This window comes from Lottia gigantea (assembly GCF_000327385.1).
Source record: "Lottia gigantea unplaced genomic scaffold LOTGIsca_10, whole genome shotgun sequence".
NCBI classification, from domain to species: domain Eukaryota; kingdom Metazoa; phylum Mollusca; class Gastropoda; family Lottiidae; genus Lottia; species Lottia gigantea.
The window spans coordinates 2,190,404-2,216,456 of record NW_008706747.1 but is presented as its reverse complement, the minus strand read 5'-3'; the positions used below and the strand labels follow the sequence as shown (position 1 = coordinate 2,216,456).

Here is a 26,053-nt window from a genome sequence, read left to right as displayed (position 1 = left end):
ATTACTGAAAATAGATCTATCTGGAATTGCTACTTTAAATTAAGTGTTATATTTTTTGAATACTGTCTCTGAAATTATTCATATCAATTTTTATTGATTTCTTGTTACTTGTTTTATGTTGTTATATGCATATAGTTGTTAGGTATATTATTTTTATATGTTATTAATGAAAGTTATCAACACATGTGTATTTTTTTTGGGGGGTAGGCCTTCAGCTTGTTCATCTTTTAACATTTGTAATAGAGAGAAACGTTACTGTACCAAGTACTAACTGGTATCTAGTTGGATAGCTTAGTATGCTCCAGTTTCATAACATAGCTAGCTACTTTTTGACTCAATAATTGCTATAATGCCATGAGAAATCTGCTAGTTGGACAGGATAAATTATGTGAAAAACAGTAATTAGACTCTGCTGGCAAATTTGTTCCTCATTGCACACTGCATGGCCTAATTCAATAAATGCTGCAGAAAAGTTAAGACCTGTCTATCATTGTTCTTAATGGGATTCTTCAACTTGAGTAAAAACAAGACTTAATTCAAGAGAAATTTATTTTCATTCTAAAGTTCAGGTTAGGACAGAATAATAATACGTGACCTTCAAAAGCTTGCACGCGCAACCTTTGTAGGAGTCCAAAACCTGAGTTTATGCGCAACCAACCTTAAATAGAGTTACCTCCCTTCATACGGAGGAAAATGGCCGGCTTTTAAAGCATGAAACAAATGATGCCGTAGAAAGCATCGTTTGGATTCATACTTAATGTTGTTTATGTTTGATAGTAATGAGTAAACCTAAACGAAGAGTAACTGTAGAACACGAAAATTCAGACGACGACCAGCACAAACCCAGTGTTTTTGAAAGACTTGGACCTGGGGCTCGACCCAGAAAATATGCAGAATCAAATGAGGTTTGTTTTGATTTTGAATATTGCGAAGATTAATGATTGAAACAAAGGCAAGGGATATGCAAATTTTAATCTGCTTTGCAAAAATGAAAGTCTAATCAAAAGCAAAGCATCTTTTATGGGACGTGAAAGCCAAAATAACGATTCCTTATTTCCATAAAAAGCTGATCTATTCTAATTTCTAAATATGTACGTTGATGGGTTTTTCTAGTCTACTCCCGACTCCTGTGTCTCTAGACTGCATAAGATTGGCTTTGCTACTGCTTTGGCATTTAAGTAATCAGGGCATTGTCAACTAAGCTTAAAATATCAATTTTAAATTTGATTTTACAGACTGAAAATTTTCGGCCAAAATTTAGGACATTTTCATTTCAAATTTCTTGAAGGGAAGTGTCTTTACTTCAAAATTTGTTTTAGATAGTTTGTATACGAGTCATCTGTAGGTTGTAAAAGAGACATAAATCTAAGGACAGGTGCAAAATATAGCGTAGATGAAGTTCTACCGCAAGAAAGGAATGTATCATTGCTCTTGTAGCCCTTAATCTTATGATTTGTTACATTGTTATTTCAGAGGCCTATAGTTTGTCGTAACTGGCAAGCTAACAGTACATGTTTTTTTGGTACCAAGTGTAAATTTAGTCATCCTCAATCACTAGCTAAATCTAGAAGGTGAGCAAGATTCTATCACAGTCCAGAAATGCTTCCACGTGTGTTTGACACTGTTATAAATGACACTACATAGTACAACTGAATCAGTTTGAAGTCCTTTCAATTTGATGATAATAATAATAATTATAAAATCTTTATTAGGGTGAAAGTTAGGCCTTGCCTTTTTACAGTTTTGCCTTTCAAAGGAACACAACATAATATAATACAAAAGAAACTAAAAACAACAAAACTACAATCACAAAACCAGTAGAACTTTTAACAGTTACATTTATCATTCATCTGATTATGTTGTTCTATTTTTTCAAGAAAGAAAAGAGTTGTTTTTTTTGATTTTGCCAAAACATTCATAGAGCAAAATTATCTCCCTAGAGCTATTAGTGCATTCATTTGGTTTATATGTCTGTATTTAATTTCAATATGAAAGTAACCAACATATTGTCATAAAAAATGTCTTGTTAATTGGCAAAAAGTGTGCTATTTTGATAAAGTTTGCAATTTTGAAATAGTAAAACTTATAAGAAATTACCAAAGATTTAAGAATTAAAAAGAACATACTTGTCTTGCTGGCAACATCTACCACAGTACTATTTATAATGGAACCAAAATTCAGTTTTTTTTAACATAGTGGTGACATTTTGAAATTCGATTTCAGAAGCCAAAGTCCAGACAATAGAAGACGTGGTAGAAGTTCAAGGTCACGTAGTAGAAGCAGCAGTCGGAGTCGTAGTCATTCTCAGAGTCGTTCACGGAGCGAGAGTCAGAGTCGTCGGCCAGAGAGGACAACCAATCGTACAGAGAAGATGAAATCAGCTGTAGTGGTACGAAAAGCAAAACAGTTTGAGGCAGAAGAAGATAGCGAAGATTCTGGGAGCTGGAATCTTGACAGTAAGTTATTGGGGTGATAAGGGGCAAAGCTTAGGGGTGAGGCTAGAAAAGAGAGTCATTTTAGAACATCATTATATAACATAAATTCAACTATGATTTAAAAGCTAAATGCTTTCTCTTTATTTTGATATTTTATTTCAGAATCTAACAAAACAATCTAAACAAACATGGTTTTTACAATATGAATTTACTGTATAATGTATGGTGGCAATAGATCATTTTGTAAAATTAAGGGGCGATTCTTTTGCCTTTAAATCTTGTCTCTGCATATTGTAAAATTGTAATTAGTCTTGTCTCTGTATATTGTAAATTGTAATTAGTCTTGTCTCTGTATATTGTTAAATTGTAATTAGTCTTGTCTCTGTATATTGTAAATTGTAATTAGTCTTGTCTCTGTATATTGTAGAGTTGTAATTAGTCTTGTCTCTGTATATTGTAGAGTTGTAATTAGTCTTGTCTCTGTATATTGTTAAATTGTATTTAATCTTGTCTCTGTATATTGTAAATTGTAATTAGTCTTGTCTCTGTATATTGTAGAGTTGTAATTAGTCTTGTCTCTGTATATTGTTAATTGTAATTAGTCTTGTCTCTGTATATTGTAAATTGTAAATTGTAATTAGTCTTGTCTCTGTATATTGTAAAATTGTAATTAGTCTTGTCTCTGTATATTGTAAATTGTAATTAGTCTTGTCTCTGTATATTGTAGAGTTGGATTATAAGAAGGAACTAGAACTAGAAAAAAAAAGACAACAGTTACAAAGAGAGCTGAGTCAACTAGCTGGTTCAGAGGAGGAACAGGATAATATTAAAATACAGAAAAGGGTGAGTTATTTCAGTCCAAACGCCAAACCCAAATCCAAAATCTAACAAAAGATATCAAAATGCAGAAATGCACAAATTGTGTACCACGATTTTAAAATGATGCTAACTTGTTTGATAAAGCTTATGTGCTTAGTTTTAAGATTTCAATCACTTTAATAATAATAATTTCTACTTTGGTAATCTAAATTTTTTTTCAGATTGGTAAAAATCATTCTGATTCAGACTCAAGTCCTGAAAGGCCTAAAGTAACAAAGAAGGTTTCTAAAGTATCTCCTTTGTAAGTATTGGTTATAGGTTTACTGATTGTTGGGAGCTTAGTTTTCAAGCATAACTTCTAATCACCATCTTTTTTAGGCTCTCCACATCTCTGTCAAGGGAGATAATTCTGAATACAAACTTGATATTTAAAGACCACAATATGACAAACCATAATATATCATAATGTACTATATTAGTAGCCACAGGTGTTGTGTATGAAGCAGACCATGCGTAAATTTTTTCTGAAGACCTAATGGTACTTCTCGTTTGAAGAGTCAACCAATATACAACTATTGCTCCTGATTTTGCCATGCTGTGGGCAAGATTTTTGGTTATATAGTATCTTGCCTTTTTCAGTAAAATGAAATTGGACAAGAAGAATAAGTTAAAGCCATCACCCATGGTCCTGGCTGCCGTCAAACAACGACCTCCTAGTCCTCAGAGAGGGGCGAAGAAGGAGGCAAAAAAGAAGTAAGCTCTTTTGTTTTGAAGTCCAAAACCTTCCTGCACTGATTGATATTACTGAGTGAAATTACAAGGCAGTTGTTTTTTTGTTGTTTTTTCTACCGAGAATAGAACCCATGATCACCATTCATTCGACGTCACCATGCAAATAACATCTTATAAAGATTCAAATGTAACAACTACAGGGTAAAGCAGATTTGGTTGTTATATTTTTGTAAAAAAAAATTTATTTTGACACTTTTTTCCAGATCAATTGGAGGGAGTGATGATGAAGACAGCCCACGAGCCAAGTTAAAGAAAGCCAGCAAGCTAGCTATGAAAATAATGGCGGAGAAGGCTGCTGAGGCAGAAACCATTATGAAAAAGAAGAAACATTCCCCACGAGCTGACAAAAAGGGTGACAAAGTCCGTGTAAGCAGATTCTCAGATGCGACATCGCCGCTGAAGAAACACAAGTCAAGGTCACCAGGTCATAGATCAAGGTCATCCTCGTCTCCATCGCCAGTTAAAAAGAAGACTGTATCTCCTAAAGGAAAGGATAAGGGTAAAGCTAAGAAAAAGAAGGCTGAACTTCCTGTGTCATTTGATCGCAGGTCCCTTTCTCCAAAAAGAAAGAGCAGATCAATCAGTAAAGGCAGGAGAGGCAAGGGAAGCAAGAAAAAGTATGACTCATCCTCCAGCTCGGACTCTTCGAGTTCCAGCTCAACCAGCCCTGACGTCAAAAGAAAGAAACGCCCATCCAATAAGAGTAAGGAACGAGAAAAGGATTCATTGAAGAAGGGAAAGAAGGGTCGAAAGAAGAGCTCTGAGTCACCACCACCTCTGAAAAGAGGTTCCCCTCCTCCAAGACCCTCTAGAAGAGAACCCAGCCCAGATAAACGCAGAAGAGATGAAGAACCTCCCAGAAGATTTGAAAGAGGTTCTCCTGATTCTTTGCGATCTCATTCATCTTCACCTGGACGTAATCGTGGAAGAGGTAGACACCAGTCGCCAGACGAGAGGCGTAGGAGGGACAGAGATGAGATGATGAAGAAAAGACCAGAAAGATCCCCAGAGGAACGTAGGGGTAGAGAAGAGGGTAGACGTCCTGACCCCAGAGAAGAAGGGCGGCGTCAAGATGTTCGTGACGATTCAAGACGACCTGATCCAAGGGATGAGATGCGAAGACCTGATGAACGAGAAGACAGAAGGAGGGATATGAGCAGAGAAGGACGTGAAGAGATGCGCCGAGAGGTCCGCGATGATCCTCGGAGGATGGATGGACGTGATGAACCCAGACGGGAAATGAGAGAGGACATGAGAAGAGAAAGGGGAGACAATAGAGATGACCCTAGAAGACCAGACCGAGATGAGATTCGCAGAGAACGAAATCTGGACCCTCGTAGACCAGAGAGGGATGAATTCGACAGAGGTGATTTGAGAGATCCACGAGATGAGCTCAGACGACCTGAGTTTGATCACAGAAGATCTCCACCAATTCCCAGAAGATCATTGTCTCCAGATTTGAGACGGGACAGGCCTGGGCGTCCTCAAGAGTTCCGACCAAGCCCTGTAGAACGAGGCAGGTACGAAACCTTCCCGGATAGATTTGACCCAGACAGAAGACTTGAAAGAGATGTCTATGTTCCCAGAGACAGAAGACTGGATCCTGGATTTGACAGAGAAAGAGATCATTTGGATAGATTCCCACCTGAAAGACCTCCCTTGAGAGATGGTAAGTAACTAATTGTTATCTAGTACCCCTGGTTCTGGTTTTGCTGGTTGTATGTATCTTTAGCATCCTCTTCTAGTGGTAAAGGATCGGCACCATTACCCACTCTGATGCAGAAAAGTAGCACTCAATACTCAGCCTCATACAGAGTTATTTAGATAAAGTGAAACACGGTCTCATCTATTTATTGCTAAGGATTTTAAATCAACTCTAAGTAAGAATAAGTCTTCTCAAATTTTGACAGCAAACACTACAAAATCTGTACCTTCAGTTGAAGCAGCTATAGAATCATTAACGTCTTTTCAGACCCCAGAAGATCACCTCCACCCTATGAAAGACCAGCATATCGAGATCCCGCCTGGGATAGAGGACGAGGCAGAGGATGGAGAGGAAGAGGTCGTGGCCTGGAGGGTTAGTATCTGTTACTATTTAAAAAAACCAGATCAAGATCATGCCTTTATTTGTTGATCCAAATGATTTAAGTTTTAGTTCAAGACTTCAGACATTAATCAATGGATTTCCTCTTTTCAGCACCAAGAAGTCGCTATGTTCCTCCACCAACCTATGTACGAGGTAAGAACACTCTTTCTGAGGGCTATCATATCCATTGGGGTTTTGAATAGTAAAACACTTTTGAATTTGAATTGGTCTCATAGAAATATACGTATCATTACCTGTCTTCGTTAGCCCATAAAGTTAACAAAGCACATTCATGTAAATCTTATCCTTGTAAATAAAAAAGAGTTTATTATTAATTTTAATCCATGCTTTGTATATTCATGTTCAATCTGAACTTCTGTTTTGTAGGTCGTTATGCAGCAGAAAGAGAACCCATTGGCAGAGGTGGCAGGAGAGAATGGGATGAATGGGAGGCAAGACATGATGAACGCCTCGATATCCCTCCTCGCGAGTTCGACCGACGATTCGATGACAGAATGCTTAGAGATGAGGGCAGACCACGAGAACCTTGGCCACCTCGAGATGACAGACGTCCAGATTTTAGAGATGAAAGACTCGATCGTAGAGACATCTCGCCATTTAGACGACGTCCTGAGGACAGGACCAGAGATCCAAGTTTTGACAGAGGTCGCGAAATGAGAGATCGAGAAGAAGGTCCTCGTATGGACAGAGATGGTTCTCGTGACAGAGGTAGAGAAGATTTTCGAGGACGTGATGATGACAGACGTGGACCTCCAAGAGATGAACTCGGAAGGAGAAGAGAGGACCGCGATGATACTAGATCCGAAAGAAGTATGGATTCACGACGAGATCCTGGACGACTTGCTCCTGATGATGCTACTGGTGATCGAGCATCCAGGTCTGGTGATCGTCCTGCCGAAGGTGGACGTCTAAGAGATGATGGTAGTCCTAAAAGTGAACGTAGAGCTACCTCCAGACATTCTGAAGATAGAGGCAGCCATATTGAACGAGAGTCCAGAGCTAGTGAAAGAGGACGCCCCAGAGATGAGGATGGGAAAGACCGAGATGACAAGTCTAAAGATGGTGAAGGCAGCTTGTCAAGGTTAGTGTTGAAATTTTTTTCTTCGAAAAGTTCTAAAAAAAGGTCGTTCTGGTAAGATTTCCCACTTTGTACACTGCAATGGTTATCATAAGTTAACTAACACGCATGAGTTCAAATCAATCTATGCTTAAAGCCATAATGTGGTCAAAGAATATTACCATAAAGTTAAATGGTTCAATATCTTCAGCTACAGTAATCCTTTTCAGAATTAAAAACTGACATCCGATTTGTGTACAATTTGTCTAGAAATGATATTTTCTTCAGAAAGCGTCATAATGACGAAGAAGACAAGAAGTCCACTGGGAGTTCCCCAGCTCATAAAAAACCAAGAGATAACTCTCCAGCCAGATCTCAGAGAAGTGTAGGAAGTGCTGGAGCCAGGAGTCTGTCCAGCCGCTCAAGGATCAGGACTCGAGGGGAGGAGCTAAAGAAGGAAGACCGGAGAAGTAGGAGTGGCAGCCATGGCAGACGAAGAGATGTTCCAGATAGGGTAAGTCTGGCAATAAAAGGAGATTTGTCTTTGTATGGCTTCCATTTGTATCATACATTTTATATGTCCAATGCTTTTGGTTCCTTCAATTTCAGAAATGCGTAGCTGTATAAGACCCCATATCAAAAGCTTTTGACTCTTTATTTTAAGTCTGAACCACAGACATCTTACTGAAAATCAATTTATTTCCATTGCAGCCTGAAGAAGCAAAATCAGAAAAGGGAGATAACCAATCTGAGAAACCTCTGCCCAAACGCTCCAGATCATTGTCCAATGAAAAAGAAGCCGGTGTTGATGATGTAAAAAGGCAGAAGACCTCAGAAGATGGTGAGTTTGCTATTTCTATATTTTGAAAGGTTTTTGTATCTTGACTAATAGATTACCCATTAAAACAGTCAAAAAAGAAAGAAACTTAGTGTTCCAGCAAGCATGCAAATGTTTTGGATAACAATCCTCATCAGGACAGCTGGTCTGAAAATATGTTTGTGGTCCATAAGGTGGCCCATGTGACTGTCACCTGCCCTTTATAAATGATTTTATTCGTGGTTTCAGACACCCCTCAACTGCCAGAAGATAATCTTGGAGTTCCTGATTTTGAGGGTCAGTTTTCACCAGACCATAAATCTGACAGATCCTTTGCTGCAGATAGTCCACCAGACCAGCCTCCAGAGTCTCTGGACCAGTCCAAGGAGGTCTTCAGTGACTGGTCTGATGATGATGCAGATGAGATCCTAATCCAGGTGAGTTGGATGATCTTGGGTGTTGTTTTTGGATTTAGAGATGGGAAGGGGGATTCTTGAGGTTTAAGGTCTGTAATATAGTCTTGGGACCAGTCCAAAGTGGTCTTCAGTGACCGGTCTGATGATGATGCAGATGAGATCCTGATCCAGGTAGGTGTTTTCTAGAAGGAGAGGTGAGATCTGAGAAAACACAAAAGTCAACAAAAAAAACATACTCAAGCCTTGTGAATATCTTAAAAGAGTGGTTGGATGGAACCAAACATTTGGTAGCTTGTGATAAACCACATTTTATGGATTGCTTAAAGGTCTTTGATACACAGGACATTTTCCACTTTCTTGACAATAGTCATAGGATTACCATCTTGTTTTCCAGGAACCAGCCATCCGAAGTATCAAAGAAGAGGAAAGAAGAAGACGCAGTCTGAGTAGAAGTAGTCGTGGCAGCAAAACAAGTCGTCATGACGATAAGAAATCGGAACGAGGTGGAGAAAAGGGACCTGACCCAGAACCACAAGAAAGGTCAGTAAAAATTTCACTTCAATGGTTCTAGTGTTCTAGTTTGGACCCTAAAGATAATTTTTAATTTTCAAAAAGAAATGCTGTATGCTTCCTATTAACCTTCTGAACAGCTCAACTCACGTTGTTGTGTTATATATTACAGACCAAGAGTAGACTCGTTAGAATCTGGTGCTCTAAACAAACCAGAATCAACCGTTTCTGATGATCTCACTAAGAAAGATTTGGATGGAATAGGTAAGCTTACCATGTGTTGTAACAGATCTTTCAATAAGAATTTCCAACATCATCTTAAGGGTACTGAACCTTTGAACACCAAGTTTTTGTACCAACCACTCTGGTCAACATTACGCAACAGCAGTGGCGGGCTCAGCTTTCCAATACCAAGGGTGCGAGGAGGGGACAGGGTGATCTTGTGGGAGGCCATCTGTTGAGATTGAGATTTTAAAAGCTGCAGCTCTCTGGAAACGTCATAAACTTCTGTCTCCCGTTGAGTGTCTGAGAGGTTTCTTCCAAGAACATTTTTGAAAAATGCTTCCTGCTGAACGTTAAAAAGCTCAATTTCAGCTACCATAAGTTTTTTCTTTTCATTTCTGTTTTATTCAAGTTTTATGTTATTATTATTCATAGATGATGAAGCTCTAGATTATGATTCTATCTCATCTGATGAAGGAAGTTTTCTGGATGAGGATGGTGAGAATAAGAAGAAGGAAAAACAAAGTGAGTTCTTTTGGCTTTCAATCTATCTTAAGGTGACATCTTAACTATATTTTATAAGGATGAAAACTTAGGTTCACTAGGATCCTTTCTACCAGCTGGTCCTTGGCAAACACACTTGGCATAGATCTTTCCTGGATTCTCTATACCTATTTACAGCCGGGTTAACTGAAATGATGCATTGCCTCATTGGTCAGATTTTTCAACCTGGTTTGCCATCTCCCATTCAATGAGTTCTTTGTATCAGGATAGTTGCCTTCTTCATAAGCAAATTTGTTTTTCAGGCATTGTGGATGTTCTTGATATTGACTGGTCAAGCTTACAAACTGACACCAAACCAAAACCGTCAACCGGTTCAGCTTTGAATCGTTTCAAACCGCACAATGTGCTGAAACGTCTAGGGGTGTCTAGAGAGTTTGCTGGAGAAGAATTGTATCAGAAGGTACAAGAGACGATTCAGAAGGGACAAGAAGAGGAAGCTACTGTAAATGGTGGTAAGAGACTTAAGCCCAAGGATTTTGTTACTGCCCATTATTGATGCCCATAGATTTAGATTTGCTTAAGGTCATGGGTTTCGTTTTATATTTAGGATATACATGTACCTCATTCAACAGCAAGAGGTGTATAACAGATTGTGCATGTTAAAGATTCATTGACAGTTGAAAGTAGAGAGATTCATATCCTATCATTACCCTCATTGTACACTGCCCCTCTTCATCAGCATTGACAGATGTGTCTCCTTGCAAATCCTTGCGCACTTTCAGAAGCTACAGAAGAAGGTAAAGAAGCAGAGAAACCAAAATTCAAATTTGAGCATGATGTGGCTTCATTCCACTGTGCAGCTTTATCAAGGTTTAAAGAACGAACTAATCTTTTTAAAAGTGTTGGACGGTTCCGTAGAGCGTTGTGTGCTCGTAAAGATTTGGAGATGCGAAGACAGCTGTGCAAAGTAGATAAGGTAATAATCTTTTTTGTTATCCTACATGAATGGCTCTTCAGTCATTGCGAATTGGATTGTCTGCTAGGATAGGAAAACAGCTCAGTCATCCTAGATTAGTCGTCTTCAAGGGCTGTGGATTAGCTCAGTCATTAGCAATTTTGATTATCTCAATCGTTTGAATCTCCAGGTGTCAGCTAATCCTCCTCTAGATATGATGCCACAGCCAGTGCTTCCAAGAGTCTGCCTGGTGTTGGCTTTCATCCTCTTATACATACCAAGAGTTTGAACGAAATCCCATTTCATTTTTGGAAGAGGGAGTAGTGATGTCACAAATCCAACATGATAAGAGGCGAGTTATCAGACTTATACCACTTTTTTTCTTTGCAGACTTTTGATCTGACAACAGATTTTTCTTCCCATGGGGATCCTCAACTACAGAAACTCAGTATCCAGTATTTTAAGCAGCATAGAGAACAAATGGACAATCCAGAACCAGTAGAAGCTTCAGGTTAAATCTTTGGGAAGCTGGTTCTTAGCACAATTCTAATAACATATAGACAATACTGAAACTAGTAGAAACTACTGGTTTCTGGCTAGATCTTTGTGAAGCTTATGAGCAATCATTGGTTGGGTTCATTGTTTCTTATTTTATAATTGTACAGGGAAAGTATGAACAATCCTGAAGAACTAGTTGAAGCTTCTGGTTAGATCTTTGTTCGGTGCTTTGGTTCGTATACCATTATTGAACTGTTACCCAATTGGCAATCTTGCACTTTGTGAAGCTTATGCTAAGAACAATCATTGGTTGTGAACTTTGATTCTTATTATAGAGCTGGAAACACATGGACAATGCTAGATTTAGATCTTTGTGTTGGTTTCTTTGGCTCATCAATTAATATTGAATAGGGAACGAATGGACCATCCTGAACTGGTGAAGTTTCTCACTGGATCTTAGGAAAGCTTGTGCTGAGAACAATCATTGGTTGAAGTCTTTAATTCTTATTATAGAACTGGGAACACATGAACAATCCTAGATCTAGATCTTTTGTTGGTTTCTCTGGTTCTTCAATTGTTATTGAATAGGGAACAAATGGACCATCCTGAAGCTTCTAACTGGATCTTGGGAAAGCTTGTTTTAACATGGAACATAATATGAACAATCCATAACTCTGGTTAAGTTCTGGTTAAATCTCCTTGCTTTTGTTCATATATCATTAAGGAACTGGAAATCTTTAACTTTTGGAGCGTGTTGCTAGATCTTTGTCAAGCTTGTGCTGTGGACAATCATTGGTTGGGTTCTTTGGTTCATCTTATATAGCACTGGGAACATCTGATAAAAACATCTGCTTAGATCTTTTGGTATTCTCTGGTTCATCTATGATTTTTTAACTGGGAACTAATGGACCATCCTGAACTATAGAAGCGTCTAGCTAGATCTTGGGAAAGCTTGTATTAAGAACAATCATTGATAAGGTTCTTTGGTTCAGCATTTTACTTTTAAACTGGTAACAATCCTGAATTCCCTAGTAATTCATGCAGCACCTGCAGCCATCTAGACCTAAAACTGAAGATTAAATGGTGCAAAATCTGCAGAAGCAGGAGCAGCTGTCTATATATACATCCCTGAGTGTTTCAAAAGAATACATGCCTTTCATTGTCATTGTCTGTCATATGTTTTCTTTAGTGCTACTACCTATTACAGTGAAGAATTTCTCAATTGGTAAGAAGAGATGCGCATTATACTCGCAAATATACAATACTTGAGCGAGTTGAAATTTCTAGCGTTGTATTAGTTAAATGTGCTACAGGCTGTGCACGTTAAAGATCCCTTAGCAGTTGGAGAACTGCTATTGCCTCTGTCCTAGCAAATTCTTCCCTCATTGCACACTGTAGTGAGTTGCCCATCCTCATAAGCAAACACAAGTGCAGAAAAAAAGGATCTTAAACTCGTTTCATTTCATTTCTTTAGTGTATCTATGAATGATTCATTGTACATTTTTTTGTTTTTCATTTTGAATGTAATTTTTTGTGTATATGTGATTCAATAAATTGTAAAATATGAAAACAGTGGACAGGGATACTATCTATGTATGGTGGTTTGACCAAGGACCAGGTTGTAGGGGTGGGGTAGAGTGCAGTTCAAATGTGAACTGCGGTATGTGCCAGTGCATGCCAATCGTGTGAGGCTGATCTGATAAGATTGTAGGCAGCCTCTGATAGATATTTTCGGACTACGGAGCTTTTGCACTATAATCCTCGGCACTTTCCGTAGAGTTTTCACGGGAGACCGTATGCGTTTACACCAGCAGCAGTGGCATATCTCAGTCGGTAGCAAGTTGTCGTCTGTTGAGCGGTTATGTGCCGTGAGTATGAATAGGGACTCCTTTCAAAAAAAAGATTTTTTCGGCAGCAAATGAATAACATGCACGAAACAACAAAAATTTATCGGTTATCAGTCTTTAAAGTTGAAATTATTTCATGTAGTGCAGTAGAGTGAATACACCATTGACCGCATTGTTTCAATTAAAAATGTATCATATTACTGACCTGCATCTGAAACTATTGACACGGGGGTCAAAAACTGTTATTTTCTCACACTTGCTTTGGTAGATTAGTGACTGAAATACCGTGGTCTGGGGGTTGTTTAAGGAGGAGGAGAGGGTGGATTTGGCTGCAAAGTTCAGCTACTAAAGTTTAAATTGGTGTATATTACTGACCTTCGTTTAAATATTGAATATTGACACTGGGGTCAAAAAACGTTATTTTCTCACACTTTTATTGGCAGTTTAGTCACTCAAATGTCATGCACCTAATGGCAGTGGTGGACTAGACGCAGTGTGGTGTTGGGGTTGTCCAAGTATGCTGGGGATTGGGGTGTTGTAATACTGCAATGCATTAACTACATATTTATCCTTCTATGATCTCTTGATTATCCAAGATTGATTAAACCCCTGGAATATAATGGACTCGTCCCCGGACGTGCATTAATGCCCTCTTTCTTCCGGCCTACATTCGTTACAATACAGGTGAAATTCCGCAGAACTTTTGTGAAACGTCTGTGAAAATAAAACGGAATTTGGCTACGATCTCATCTGTGCCGTGAAATTCTTTGCAAACGACCGACATTTTGAACAAATACTGCAGCGTTAATGCTGATATGGCACTTCATCTTTGCAATGAACGATCCAGACGGCACACTGCATTCAAAATATGGTGTCTAACTAGCCAGCAGATTTGGAATTTCAACAAAAAATGACACCCCAACTCATACGAGAAATGATGTGTTCAGCGACTCCATGCAACCAGCTAGCAGATTGTGAACTGTGTTTGGCACAAGGCGGGGTCTGTACAATAGAGTAAAACAGGGTGGTAAGTTATAGATTTGTTTATCAACACAGATAGGAAACTCAATATACTGTTTATCTAAGAAAAATTAGGCTAAATTATCAGAACATTTCATTTAATTGGAGCTAATTAGACCCGTTGATGATAATTTTAGTTCATGCAATTTGAATAAAGTTATTGGTGTATATAGTCGTAGTGTACATGTACTTGCTTTGATAATGTATCTCCAGAGTTCAACGAATGGTAGGGAATAGAGTTCTAAGAATGGTAGGAATAGAGCTCTAAGAATGGTAGGAATGAAGCTCTAAGAATGGTAGGAATAGAGCTCTAAGAATGGTAGGTATATAGCACTAAGAATGGTAGGAATATAGCTCTAAGAATGGTAGGAATATAGCACTAAGAATGGTAGGAATATAGCTCTAAGAATGGTAGGGAATATAGCTCTAAGAATAATAGTGATAGAGTTCTAATACTGGAACGACTAGAGCTCTAAGAATGATAGGAATATAGCACTAAGAATGGTAGGTATATAGCACTAAGAATGGTAGAAATAGAGCTCTAAGAATGGTGGGAATATAGCTCAATGAATGGTAGTAATGGAGCTCTAAGAATGGTAGGAATGGAACTCTAAGAATGGTAGGAATAGAGCTCTAAGAATGGTAGGAATATAGCTCTAATAATGGTAGGAATGGAGCTCTAAGAATGGTAGGAATAGAGCTCTAAGAATGGTAAGTATAGAGTTCTAAGAATGGTAGGAATATAGATCTTAGAATGGTAGGAATATAGCTCTAAGAATGGTAGGAATAGAGCTCTAAGAATGGTAAGAATGGAGCTCTAAGAATGGTAGGAATAGAGCTCTAAGAATGGTAGGTATAGAGTTCTAAGAATGGTAGGAATATAGTTCTTAGAATGGTAGGAATGGAGCTCTAAGAATGGTAGTAATAGGGCACTGGGAATGGTAGAAATATAGCACTAAGAATGGGAGGAATAGAGCTCTAAGAATGGTAGGAATAGGGCTATAAGAATGGTAGGAATAGAGCTCTAAGAATAGTAGGAATAGGGCTCTAAGAATGGTAGGAATAGAGCTCTAAGAATGGTAGGAATATAGCTCTTAGAATAGTAGGAATAGAGCTCTAAGAATGGTAGGAATAGAGCTCTAAGAATGGTAGGAATAGAGTTCTAAGAATGGTAGGAATAGAGCTCTAAGAATAGTAGGAATAGGGCTCTAAGAATGGTAGGAATAGGGCTCTAAGAATGGTAGGAATGGAGCTCTAAGAATGGTAGGAATGGAGCTCTAAGAATGGTAGGAATAGAGCTCTAAGAAGGGTAGGAATAAAGCTCTAAGAATGGTAGGAATATAGCTCTAAGAATGGTAGGAATAGAGCACTGGGAATGGTAGAAATATAGCACTAAGAATGGTAGGAATATAGCTCTAAGAAGGGTAGCAATATAGCTCTAAGAATGGTACGAATGGAGCTCTAAGAATGGTAGGAATATAGCTCTAAGAATGGTAGGAATATAGCTCTAATAATGGTAGGTATAGAGTTCTAAGAATGGTAGGAATAGAGCTCTTAGAATAGTAGGAATAGAGCTCTAAGAATGGTAGGAATAGAGCTCTAAGAATGGTAGGACGCCCTCATTGCACTTCAAAATAAGAACGCAATCTTTCGGAAATCACAAACAGTTACTTATTAAAGGAACCCATCCCCTACCTCAGTCTCTAAGACCATTGATAGTGTTCGCGTCTCGACAATGGCTCTACGAACCTACGCAATGTAGATAGTTAATTGGCCGATAATGTAAATGTTTCGTTCCAGAAAATATAAACAATTCGCATAACATATAGAATTATATTAGTGATTCCTTACTTATTGGATTTTGGCGTGGATATCATTTACAATCATAATCTTGGAATTTATTTTTTTCGGCTAATTTGAATACAATAAAGGTAAGGAATTGATATTTTTGTAACTTTTAGTCCAAATTGTCCACTGGTCGAATTCATTACGTTCATCAGTGCATCTGTCCTAAGTTTTATATCTACCATTCTTAGAGCTCTATTCCTACCATTCTTAGAGCTCTATTCCTACCATTCTTAGAGCTCTATTCCTACCATTCTTAGAGCCCTATTCCTACCACTGTTAGAGCCCTATTCCTACCATTCTTAGAGCCCTATTCCTACCATTCTTAGAGCTCTATTCCTACCATTCTTAGAGCTATATACCTACCATTCTTAGAGCTCTATCCCTACCATTCTTGGAACTCTATTCCTACATTTCTTAGAGCTCCATTCCTACCATTCTTAGAGCCCTATTCCTACCATTCTTAGAGCTCTATACCTACCATTCTTGGAACTATATTCCTACATTTCTTAGAGATCTATTCCTACAATTCTTAGAGCTCTATTCCTACCATTCTTAGAGCTCCATTCCTACCATTCTTAGAACTCTATACCAACCATTCTTGGAACTCTATTCCTACATTTCTTAGAGATCTATTCCTACCATTCTTAGAGCTATATTCCTACCATTCCTAGTGCTCTATTCCTACCATTCTTAGAGCTCTTTTCCCTACCATTCTTAGAGCTCTACTCTGGCTATTCTTGGAACTCTATTCTTACCATTCTTGGAACTCTTTTCCTACCATTTTTAGAGCTCTATTCCTACCATTCTTAGAGCTCTATTCCTACTATTCTAAGAGCTTTATTCCTACTATTCTAAGAGCTATATTCCTACCATATTTAGAGCTCTATTCCTACCATTCTTAGAGCTCTATTCCTACCATTCTTAGAGCTCTACTCCGGCTTTTCTCGGAGCTCTATTCTTACCATTCTTAGAACTCTATACCTACCATTATTAGAGCTATATTTCTACCATTCTTAGAGCTCTATTCCTACCATTATTAGAGCTCTATTCCTACCATTCTTAAGCTATATTCCTACCATTCTTAGAGCTCTATTCCTACTATTCTAAGAGCTATATTCCTACCATTCTTAGAGCTCTATTCCTACCATTCTTAGAACTATATTCCTACCATTCTTAGAGCTCTATTCCTACCATTCTTAGAGCTCTATTCCTACCATTCTTAATGCTTCTTTGTATTCCTCTACGATGCAGAAAATCGACATTGATCTGCATAATTCATTATATTAGATTATTGAAACATCTTTATATGTAAAGCGTAGAATTCTCTTTCTGAAAAGTACTACAGGACAATAACTTTCCAGGCAATTGGAATGACCTCCCCTGAAGACACACTCAGACTAAAATTAGAACAGCCGTTGGGTGAGATTAGGGGCAGTCTACTTCCTTTTTATAGTTTTCTCGGGGGCTTGAGAACCATTCTGTGACATTTGTTCCAAATCGCCTTGAGAAAACCTGATTTGCAGGCATTTAGCGATGGACCATCTACATCATGTCAAGCTATTTCGAACTGCGTCTAATACCTTGACATCATTAGACACTTTTTTCTTGTTTTTTTAAAGTGTGTAAATGCTAGCAAGTATACAGGCAATCAGTGCCCTCGACCTTAGTCTATAAACTATAAGCCATAATTTTTACAGTCTTTACAGGCTCTGATAGACTGTAATTGTCGGCGTACAATCTATGAAATTGTTGTATTCCGTGATAAAAGAAAAGCGTCTAATGAGCTATTAGACGCAGTTCGTTATACATTGACATTGTGAAGATGGCGATGGACTGGAAAAGAACAAAACATAAAAACAATACGCCTTTAGGCCTTGACTATTTCAAATTGTTAAAAATTTTAAAATCAAGCTTTCCTGACAATCATGTATGCATAATTGATAAATTCAAATTGTAAACTTTTCGAGAAGGCCCCCGTGTCCTTATATAGCATCTCGACTCAATTTCACGCACTCTCTTGCAAATACATTGTAGAACGGACAATTTTCCTCATTGCGCACAATATGACATTGTCCGTCTTCATTTAAGATTTGTCTGATTAATAGTTTGGTGCATTCATACAGAGGAAAATGTACGAGTGTAGAACGAAAAATTTCCCTTATTGCACACTGCGTTGATGACATCCGTCTTCATTTACCGTTGAATACGTTAATCATTAGGAAAGCCGTTTTGATAAAATCTCCTTGTCTTTACGAAACAAACGATAGCAGAACGTAAAACTCCATTTCAATTACTGATATTAGTAAGAGACTTTGTGTGATCGAGTCTACAATGATGGAAGAGTTATTTTAAGAAGTCATTATTATCCAGTGCGAAGGTTAATGGAATTGGAAAGCAAATTATAGTCTTTACCTCTCTCAGATAGATCAACGTTTCTGTTTTTAATAAATCAAGAGCAAGGTCGTTCCTGGGTCTCAAGCTAATTATTACTGTCACATGAAATGGAATGGAGTTTTACGCCCAGAAGTTTTCACCTTAATTGGCAAATGAAACGGAATTTTACATCCAACTGTTTTGAGCTAATGAAATAAAATGGAACTTTACGCCCGAATGTCTTGAGCTAATGAAATGAAATGGAATTTTACGCCCGAATGTCTTGAGCAAATGAAATGAAATGGAATTTTACGCCCAACTGTTTTGAGCTAATGAAATGAAATGGAATTTAACGTCCGAATGTCTTGAGCTTATGGAATGGAATTTTACGTCCGAATGTCTTGAGCTTATGGAATGGAATTTTACGTCCGAATGTCTTGAGTTAATGAAATGAAACGGAATTTTAAATCCAACTGTCTTGAGCTAGTGAAATGAAATGGAATGGAATTTTACGCCCGAATGTCTTGAGTTAATGAAATGAAACGGAATTTTAAATCCAACTGTCTTGAGCTAATGAAATGAAACGGAATTTTACATCCATTTGTTTAGAGCTAATGAAATGATATGGAATTTTAAACTGAATGTCTTGGGCAAATGAAATGAAATGGATTAAATGCGATAGAATGTTCTACCGTTCTACCTTGACATCATTTGACTCTTTTCTTGTATCGTGAAATGCATCCATTTGATTGGATAGTACGCTTGCGAATACAACCAATCAGAGCCCTCGGCATAAAGACTGTTAACAGTATGGCTTAATTTTTACAGACGGTGTTCGTAATAGGTTGACATCTGGAAGATGATCTAGATTATAGTGTAACAGGATTAATTTAAGCCTGGATTATAATATTAAATCCTAGATGATGAGTTGAACTGGAGATTATATAGTCATTCTGTTACCGTTGATTAATCAACCCCATTTCATTTTATTAACCCTATTAGGGGTAGAAAAGTAGGATGTACAACCCCATTTCATTTCATTAACCCTATTAGGAGTAGAAACGTAGAATGTAAAACTCCATTTCATTCCATTAACCCTATTAGGAGTAGAAACGTAGGATGTAAAACCCCATTTCATTTCATTAACCCTATTAGGAATAGAAACGTAGAATGTAAAACTCCATTTCATTTCATTTCTCTAAAATCACCTTTTCCTGAACGAATGCAGAATCAATTTTCTAAAAAAACAAATAATCTTAATTGAAGCGATTTTAAGATAAAGTCCTTGAAATCTCCCACAAAATCCGCTTGAAAGAAATTGCCGAACTTTGGTCTAATCCGAAATCGATTTTCCATGAATACCAATCGCCTGATAGATCCCTTATCAAAACTTAGAGATCAGAGCACTGTGGTTGGTGACGAAACAGTTCTGAATTCATTTATATTCATAGAGCCAAACACTGTTTGAAACAGTCGGGTGAAAGAGTCGTTATCCTTAGCATATACAGTGACTCGAGTTGTGCTTTCGTGTCGTAGAAAATCTGTTCGGGTTGGTGACGAAACAGTTCTAAATTCATTTATATTTATAGAGCATTCGGATTTTAGAGTCACTTTTCTGATCATGTAAGGTGACTCCATTTCTGCTTTCTTGTCGTAGGAAATCTGGTTTTAGAGTCATTTTTCGGATCGATAGTGAAACAAGTCTTATACGACCAAACATTATTTAAAAAATCGGATTCTAGAGTCACGTACTGATATGATACAAAGATTCGTACATTTTGGACAAAACTCGACAAGAGCATTTTTTCTGGTCGACGAGATGTCCGACTTCATGTAGTCTGTTTTTTTTAGGTGATAGGGGTTGGAAACCGACATCGAGTCGACTTTCGGAACCACTGGCAGTGACGTTAAAAACTGTTCTTACCTTGAAGAGGATTCGAACCCTCGGCACCTAATTGCAGCAACTAACCGAGCTATTCCAGTGCCACTGCTTCAGATCACAATTTCATTTCTGAGAAATCGTCATACCTTCGTACCAGAGACAAAGGACAGTTTCGAACGTACTTCCAGGAATATAATCGAAGAGTTTAGTTGCCCATTGATTAAGCAGGAATCAAATAGTCTTTAATTCCTTCTCATAGATCGTATTGGACAGTTCCAGACGCCAAGAATCTCCAGGAATCTCCCATCTGCCTGCAAGTGTCGGTGAAAATTAGTTATTTGTCTTTAGGCTGACTTTGAGACATTCGGTTGACTTTGAAACTTCTTAAAAGGTACTGTGATTTTTTATCTTTCATAATTTCTAAAAGTTTTTTTAGTTTTCTTTTATATTTTCAAAGGTTTTTGGAATATTTTTTTTTTTAATGTGACGTACCTTTTGAGTATTTTTACTTTTATTTGATCAGTTTTAAGTTTAAAGTTAAAATTTAAATTTATTCGAGGGTAACAACACAACTTTAAAAAAATTTCAATTGTATTTTGTAAAATTAGGTAGACAATATTATATTTGTAGAATAGTTTATTTTTACTGAAGCCAATTTAAGTTTTCAGTGAGATTTAACTAAAAAGTAGGATTTTTTTTTGTTCATATTGCACGGCTAGTTTCATATTTCATCACAGACATTTTGTAACAGCTTAAAGATGGATTTCCTTATTTTTTTAGTGTCAAATTAAGCAAACTATTTGATTAATTGGTGTTTCTAATGAATAATCATGTATTCTTAATCATATCATTATGTTCTTATTGCATATAATTATGAGATTTAACCAATCATAAATTTCCATGTATGTACAGTCTGGATAAACAAAAAAAAGATTTTTTGACCTTTCTTGATCGTCACTCACTGGAATTCTGCTGGTAATTCTCATCTAATTTAGCTAATTATGAATTAATTATGGACATGTGAGACAAACTGGTATTTTTCTAAGTTATTAGAACACCTCTACTTTCTATTCATATAAATATTAGCATAAAAGAAAATAAGGGAACCCATCTTTAAGCTTTCCTTAAAATATTACAAATTATTCAATTACAGTGGCAATATGCACATAGCCTTGAAATTTGGAGAAGAGTAATATAGGCAAACCATATCGACCAACTTCCGAATGCACTGGCGATGGCATTGGGATTCTTTCTTGAATTTACGACTCATTATCATATGGCCGACAATTCATATCGTTATCCTACTTAGATAATGCTTGTTTTCTTTTGTTTTTTGGTTGATTTCGTGTTTTCTAAGTAAATTTGGGAGCTTACACATCTTGGTCTAGGTTTAGTACCTAATGCTGTAGTATCCATTCCCAGCACGGCCCGGGGTTAAAATGTGAGGAACACTAATGAAGTCAGGGATAATTGGGGTGAGGAAGACAATTCAATTAACAATCAAATTAATCAACAATCGAACGTGGAATATTTAAACCAATTTCAATCAAGTTCAAACCAAGTAAAATAAAGCCGGACTTAAGAAACGTGCATTTAAAATTAGATCACATCAATTTAATCAAAATGTACTTCGGTTCGCCCCATTTACATTATCAAGTTTTTGCTTCGTTACGTAACCCAATACAGTAGGGGACTTTTGCCAGGACGGCGACATCAGTCTACTCGAACCTTTTACGGATCTTTAAGGGGGTAACATGGCTGAAAAATTCGAAGGTATAATGTCGACCTATGTCAGGATTGAATCATTGACCAACTTCACAATGTCAAGCTAACAGACTCCGTCTTATACCTTTATACTGCTATTGTCACCATTCTTCTATCACAAAAGTTTGTAAATGCAGCGATTCGGTTGGATTGTACGTTAGCGAATACAGCCAATCACAATCAGAGTCCTCGACAAAAAACACTGTGAAGATGACCTTGGGCAGATTAGCGAGAAAGCATCAAACTCACTGAGCCACTGCGGCTCCATACGAAAGTGCGATGAAAACAGATCTGCATTTCAATTAGATGGGAATCCGCTAAAGTATTCAAATAACACGTTGCGATTAGAGAGATTACTAATAGCATCACGCAAGGTAGATAATAATATGGTATCAATGACACCCAACTAAGTTAAACATATCATTCTGTGTACAGAACTACATCATTTCATGGTTTTAACTCGCTTAGATCAATCACCTCATAACTCATACATATTCATAAGGTAGTCCGAAAGACACCGACAATAGCCTGTTTTGATATGTTAGACCGAAAAATTTAGGCGCAAGTATTTATGCCATCCCCCTCCCCCCCCTCCTGAAATTTGGCTGGCCCTATGTTTTCCACCCCACCCCTCCCTTCTAGTTTCAAATTTCAAACGATTGAGTTCTTAAGTGTAAGTGCCTGATGCTATTGGCCCCCACCACCATTATGTGCCCCCAACTCGGCCCCTCCCAGTAATGCTTTATAAAAACGCCACTGGGGGAAATACACCCTGCAGAGTTTCGGGCTAATCCAGGAAACTAACAAGCGTCTAATCATGCTGACATTTGACAAGACAGGGGGTATGAATAAATACAAGATGAATTATACAATACAATAACTCAATTATTATTTGATTGACAGGTCTGAATATTCTTAGACTTTGATTTATTCAATCCTTTACATTGTTTGGAAGAGATCGAAGGGTGTTTTACTTAACGACCTCTACTATGGGTAATGAGAGAAATTTCTCCTTATGCGTACAGCATGGTGTCGCTTTCTGAATTGCAGAAGGGAATAACCCTACCCATACTGGGTGAACTCAGATGTGAGCAATCAGGAAAAATTTGGACTTATTGTTACGTAATTGTAGGAAAATGAAAGGCCATACCCCTCGACTGTTTGTGGTTACCGTGTAGGGCACATGGACACCCCCTAAATTTCTTAGCATATTGCATAGGAAAAGAATTGCCTGTTAGACCCCCATCAAAGTTATGTGGTCCCTACTCTGTCCCTACCAACACATTCCCAGAAACGCCATTGTTGTTTGGCCCTACCGTAACGACATCTTAACAGTCTATCACGTATTTGGATCTGGTTTTGTGCGACGAAATCACACCATTCGTCCCCTTGTGATACACATTTGCTCTGTCTTTTTCAGGTCTAAATTTTGAAACCAAAAGAACCACCAAAGCATAAAGATGTTGTCGAGCATTGTTATCTCCAGCGTATTGGTCCTATATTTGGTCAAATACGGTATCTGTGAAGATTTGGTTCCCCAGTCAGACGAGCCCGACATTGTATACGTTAGTATTCCCTCTCTCTCTACTCTCAACGTGGACCATTATACCTGGGCCCCGTGTTCTAGAGATCCCTCGTCCGATGGAAATAAAAAAAGAGAAGATTAATGCTGCTGGTCTGGAAAAATTTCCATTGTTGCGCACTGCGTTTAGTCCACTCAGGTTTATCAATTTGGCTATACTTTCAGAGAGTTCACATTACTGAAAATGCTTTTGGAATTTGGGTTCGCTAACTTGGCATCTCTAACTTAGTAGTTTTGGTATTTGTTTTTGTCAACTCTTTCAGAAAGTCCGCATAGCTAATAACAGTTTTAGTATTTGAAATAGTCAACTTGACATCTCTTCAAGTGAGTCCGCTGATGATGCTATTTTTATTTTTCAGAGGCCAGGATCCAGCTCGCTATGTCCACCACGAGCAGTATGTGCTGATGACTTCACCTATAGAAGAAGAATCAACGGCGAAACCGTTCTGATGAAGAGGCGAATCTTCAACTGTCGCTGTGACCTCACTTCCCGAGAGGTCTGCCCCATTTCTGACGAGACCATGCTCTACGCAAGCGCAATCAACAAGTAAGTCAACCGACATTTCAGTCGACAACTTTCGGCAGTTTCCGTGAAGCTGAAGCTACTATACAAACGGTCTATACCGTGAAAGTTCTGCTCGCACTCTGCAACAGATTCAGCTTTACGGAAACTGCCGAGAATTGCCGAATGGTCATTCAAGAAGATTTCGAAAAGATTTTACCAATATACGCTATATGTCGCTATTGGTCGTTTCCATTTCATTTTCTTTTTTCTTTCAGGCAGTATTTGTGTCAACCAATTTCCACCTTACCAAGATGTAACGAAGAAGAAAATCCTACAAGAGTTGCCGAGGAAATGGAACAAAATTCACCATCGTTCGAGTACAGAAACTTCTATAGGGTACATACCTTAAAGAGTCTTCTACGGTGGTTTCATTACATTGGTAGATAGAACAACCGATTGTAGAGCAGTCGACTCAAGCGTTAGATTTTGCCGTCATTTACGTAGTTAAGTTGAACCATTGATGGTTGCCGTAGGTTCTGATAATGGTCGGCGTGTGAAAGCCTTATTTCCTTGAATAAGTTATTATTTCATACCAAAAAAATAAATCTGGATAGCTGAAAACTATCTGTCGTCACTTCCGCCATTCTTGGCTATACATTCCCAAAAGCTTAAATATCTTTTCAATTTATTTTCAGATCAACTGTGTCTGCCCTCGTCATTTTACCCCAATGCCCCAAGTTCTTGGCACATTACAGAGGGCAACCAAATATCACCGAACAGAGATGGATATGGTCCATTTTAGAATTTTCCAGCAATATATCTGTGCAGTTTAAGGTAGGCGTAAGGTGCGAATAGACGAGGAAGGCCCTTTTATGCGGTGTACGTTGCAGAGTATTTTGGGTGGATTATCGATACAGTAAAATAGAAGAACTATATGAACATCATCAGTCATGTTTTTGAAAAACAGTGCTGACGTTATAAGGTCTTAGATTATTATTATCGACGGGGGTCGATCAAATGAAAGTACGGTTCGTTCACAGAACTGTAATAGTTCTGTGGTACGTCTGCAGGTTTCGAACTTCTGAGCCACAAGAAAAGATGGCAAAAGTTGGAATTCAAGTATTTCCCGTTACCTATAGAATCGCAAAATAAAGTATCTACGACGAGCATATGTCGCAGCTGTGCATAACAAAATTAGGGCTAGATGAAAGAGACTTTATATACCTCAGAGGACATATCCACGAAAGGAAATAACATTTTTCAGTACACCCGATTTATGTTGTATATTTCAGCTGAAAACTGATGCATCTAAGCAGTAATAAGTATGAAGAGTTCTCCCCCGTGTCATAAAAAAGCGCGGGAAAAACGAAAGTAGTTAAAATCCAGACGAGAAGTGCAATAACATGCTGTTTATAATAATATCGTTTAAATTATATCAATTACAATTTCAAGTTCTATATAAATTCTCTTTCTAGTCAATAAAATTTTCTTCTTAATCGATATTTTCCTTTGCCTAGGCTCTAGGCTACCTTTGGTTAGATATGACAAACGTTAAAAGAAACCGAACTGACAGCCATGTCTTTCTTAATCATAAGGTGGAGGAAGGGGCATGATAAGTGTGGCTCAATTAGCCAGGCATTTCCTTTGTAAATAGATTAGAAACATTAGTGTTGGGGTGTGATAAAAGCTGCTGTAAACATTGATCCACAAACACTTTAATGTGTGACTCAGCGTCACAGACAAAACACTTGTTACCGGAGCGTCACGATAAGATGCGCACTCTATTCGCAATTGTACGTTATGTGGCAATATGCACTTATAAGACTTCACTGAGTTGGTAGTGTGACAACTGTTGTATGCAAGGATGAGAATCGAAGTGTCTGTTTTCGGATCAAGTTATATATCATGGAATCTATGAAACTGACGGATGGCACCTGCCTAAATGGCTCGACAAATCTGTCCCACATCTGTTCATCAGACGTGATAAACGAATGACACGTGACGATATCACATCCCCATATCATGTCAGAGGAACGGGTAGGGGTAGATTTGTCTGGCTAATGCGCAAGTTATCATTTAGAGATAAATAGTTGTAAATGT

The 26,053-nt window shown here is 37.9% G+C and overlaps 1 protein-coding gene across 1 annotated transcript; it reads left to right on the top strand.

Annotated features, from left to right (window-relative positions):
• Positions 1–779: 779 nt before the first annotated feature.
• Positions 780–25,448, top strand: LOTGIDRAFT_229978 (hypothetical protein; the record flags this gene model as incomplete). The annotated part of the gene is made up of 23 exons (XM_009046160.1): positions 780–905; positions 1,474–1,571; positions 2,224–2,456; positions 3,163–3,278; positions 3,476–3,555; positions 3,894–4,007; positions 4,250–5,715; positions 6,019–6,123; positions 6,244–6,285; positions 6,520–7,234; positions 7,499–7,724; positions 7,922–8,051; positions 8,277–8,464; positions 8,546–8,614; positions 8,838–8,983; positions 9,126–9,217; positions 9,611–9,700; positions 9,982–10,191; positions 10,462–10,655; positions 23,808–23,995; positions 24,229–24,349; positions 24,649–24,787; positions 25,246–25,448. 22 exons carry the CDS (start codon positions 780–782, stop codon positions 24,784–24,786), a joined length of 4,887 nt encoding a protein of 1,628 aa, XP_009044408.1. The 3' UTR covers position 24,787; positions 25,246–25,448.
• Between the last annotated feature and the right edge of the window lie 605 nt (positions 25,449–26,053).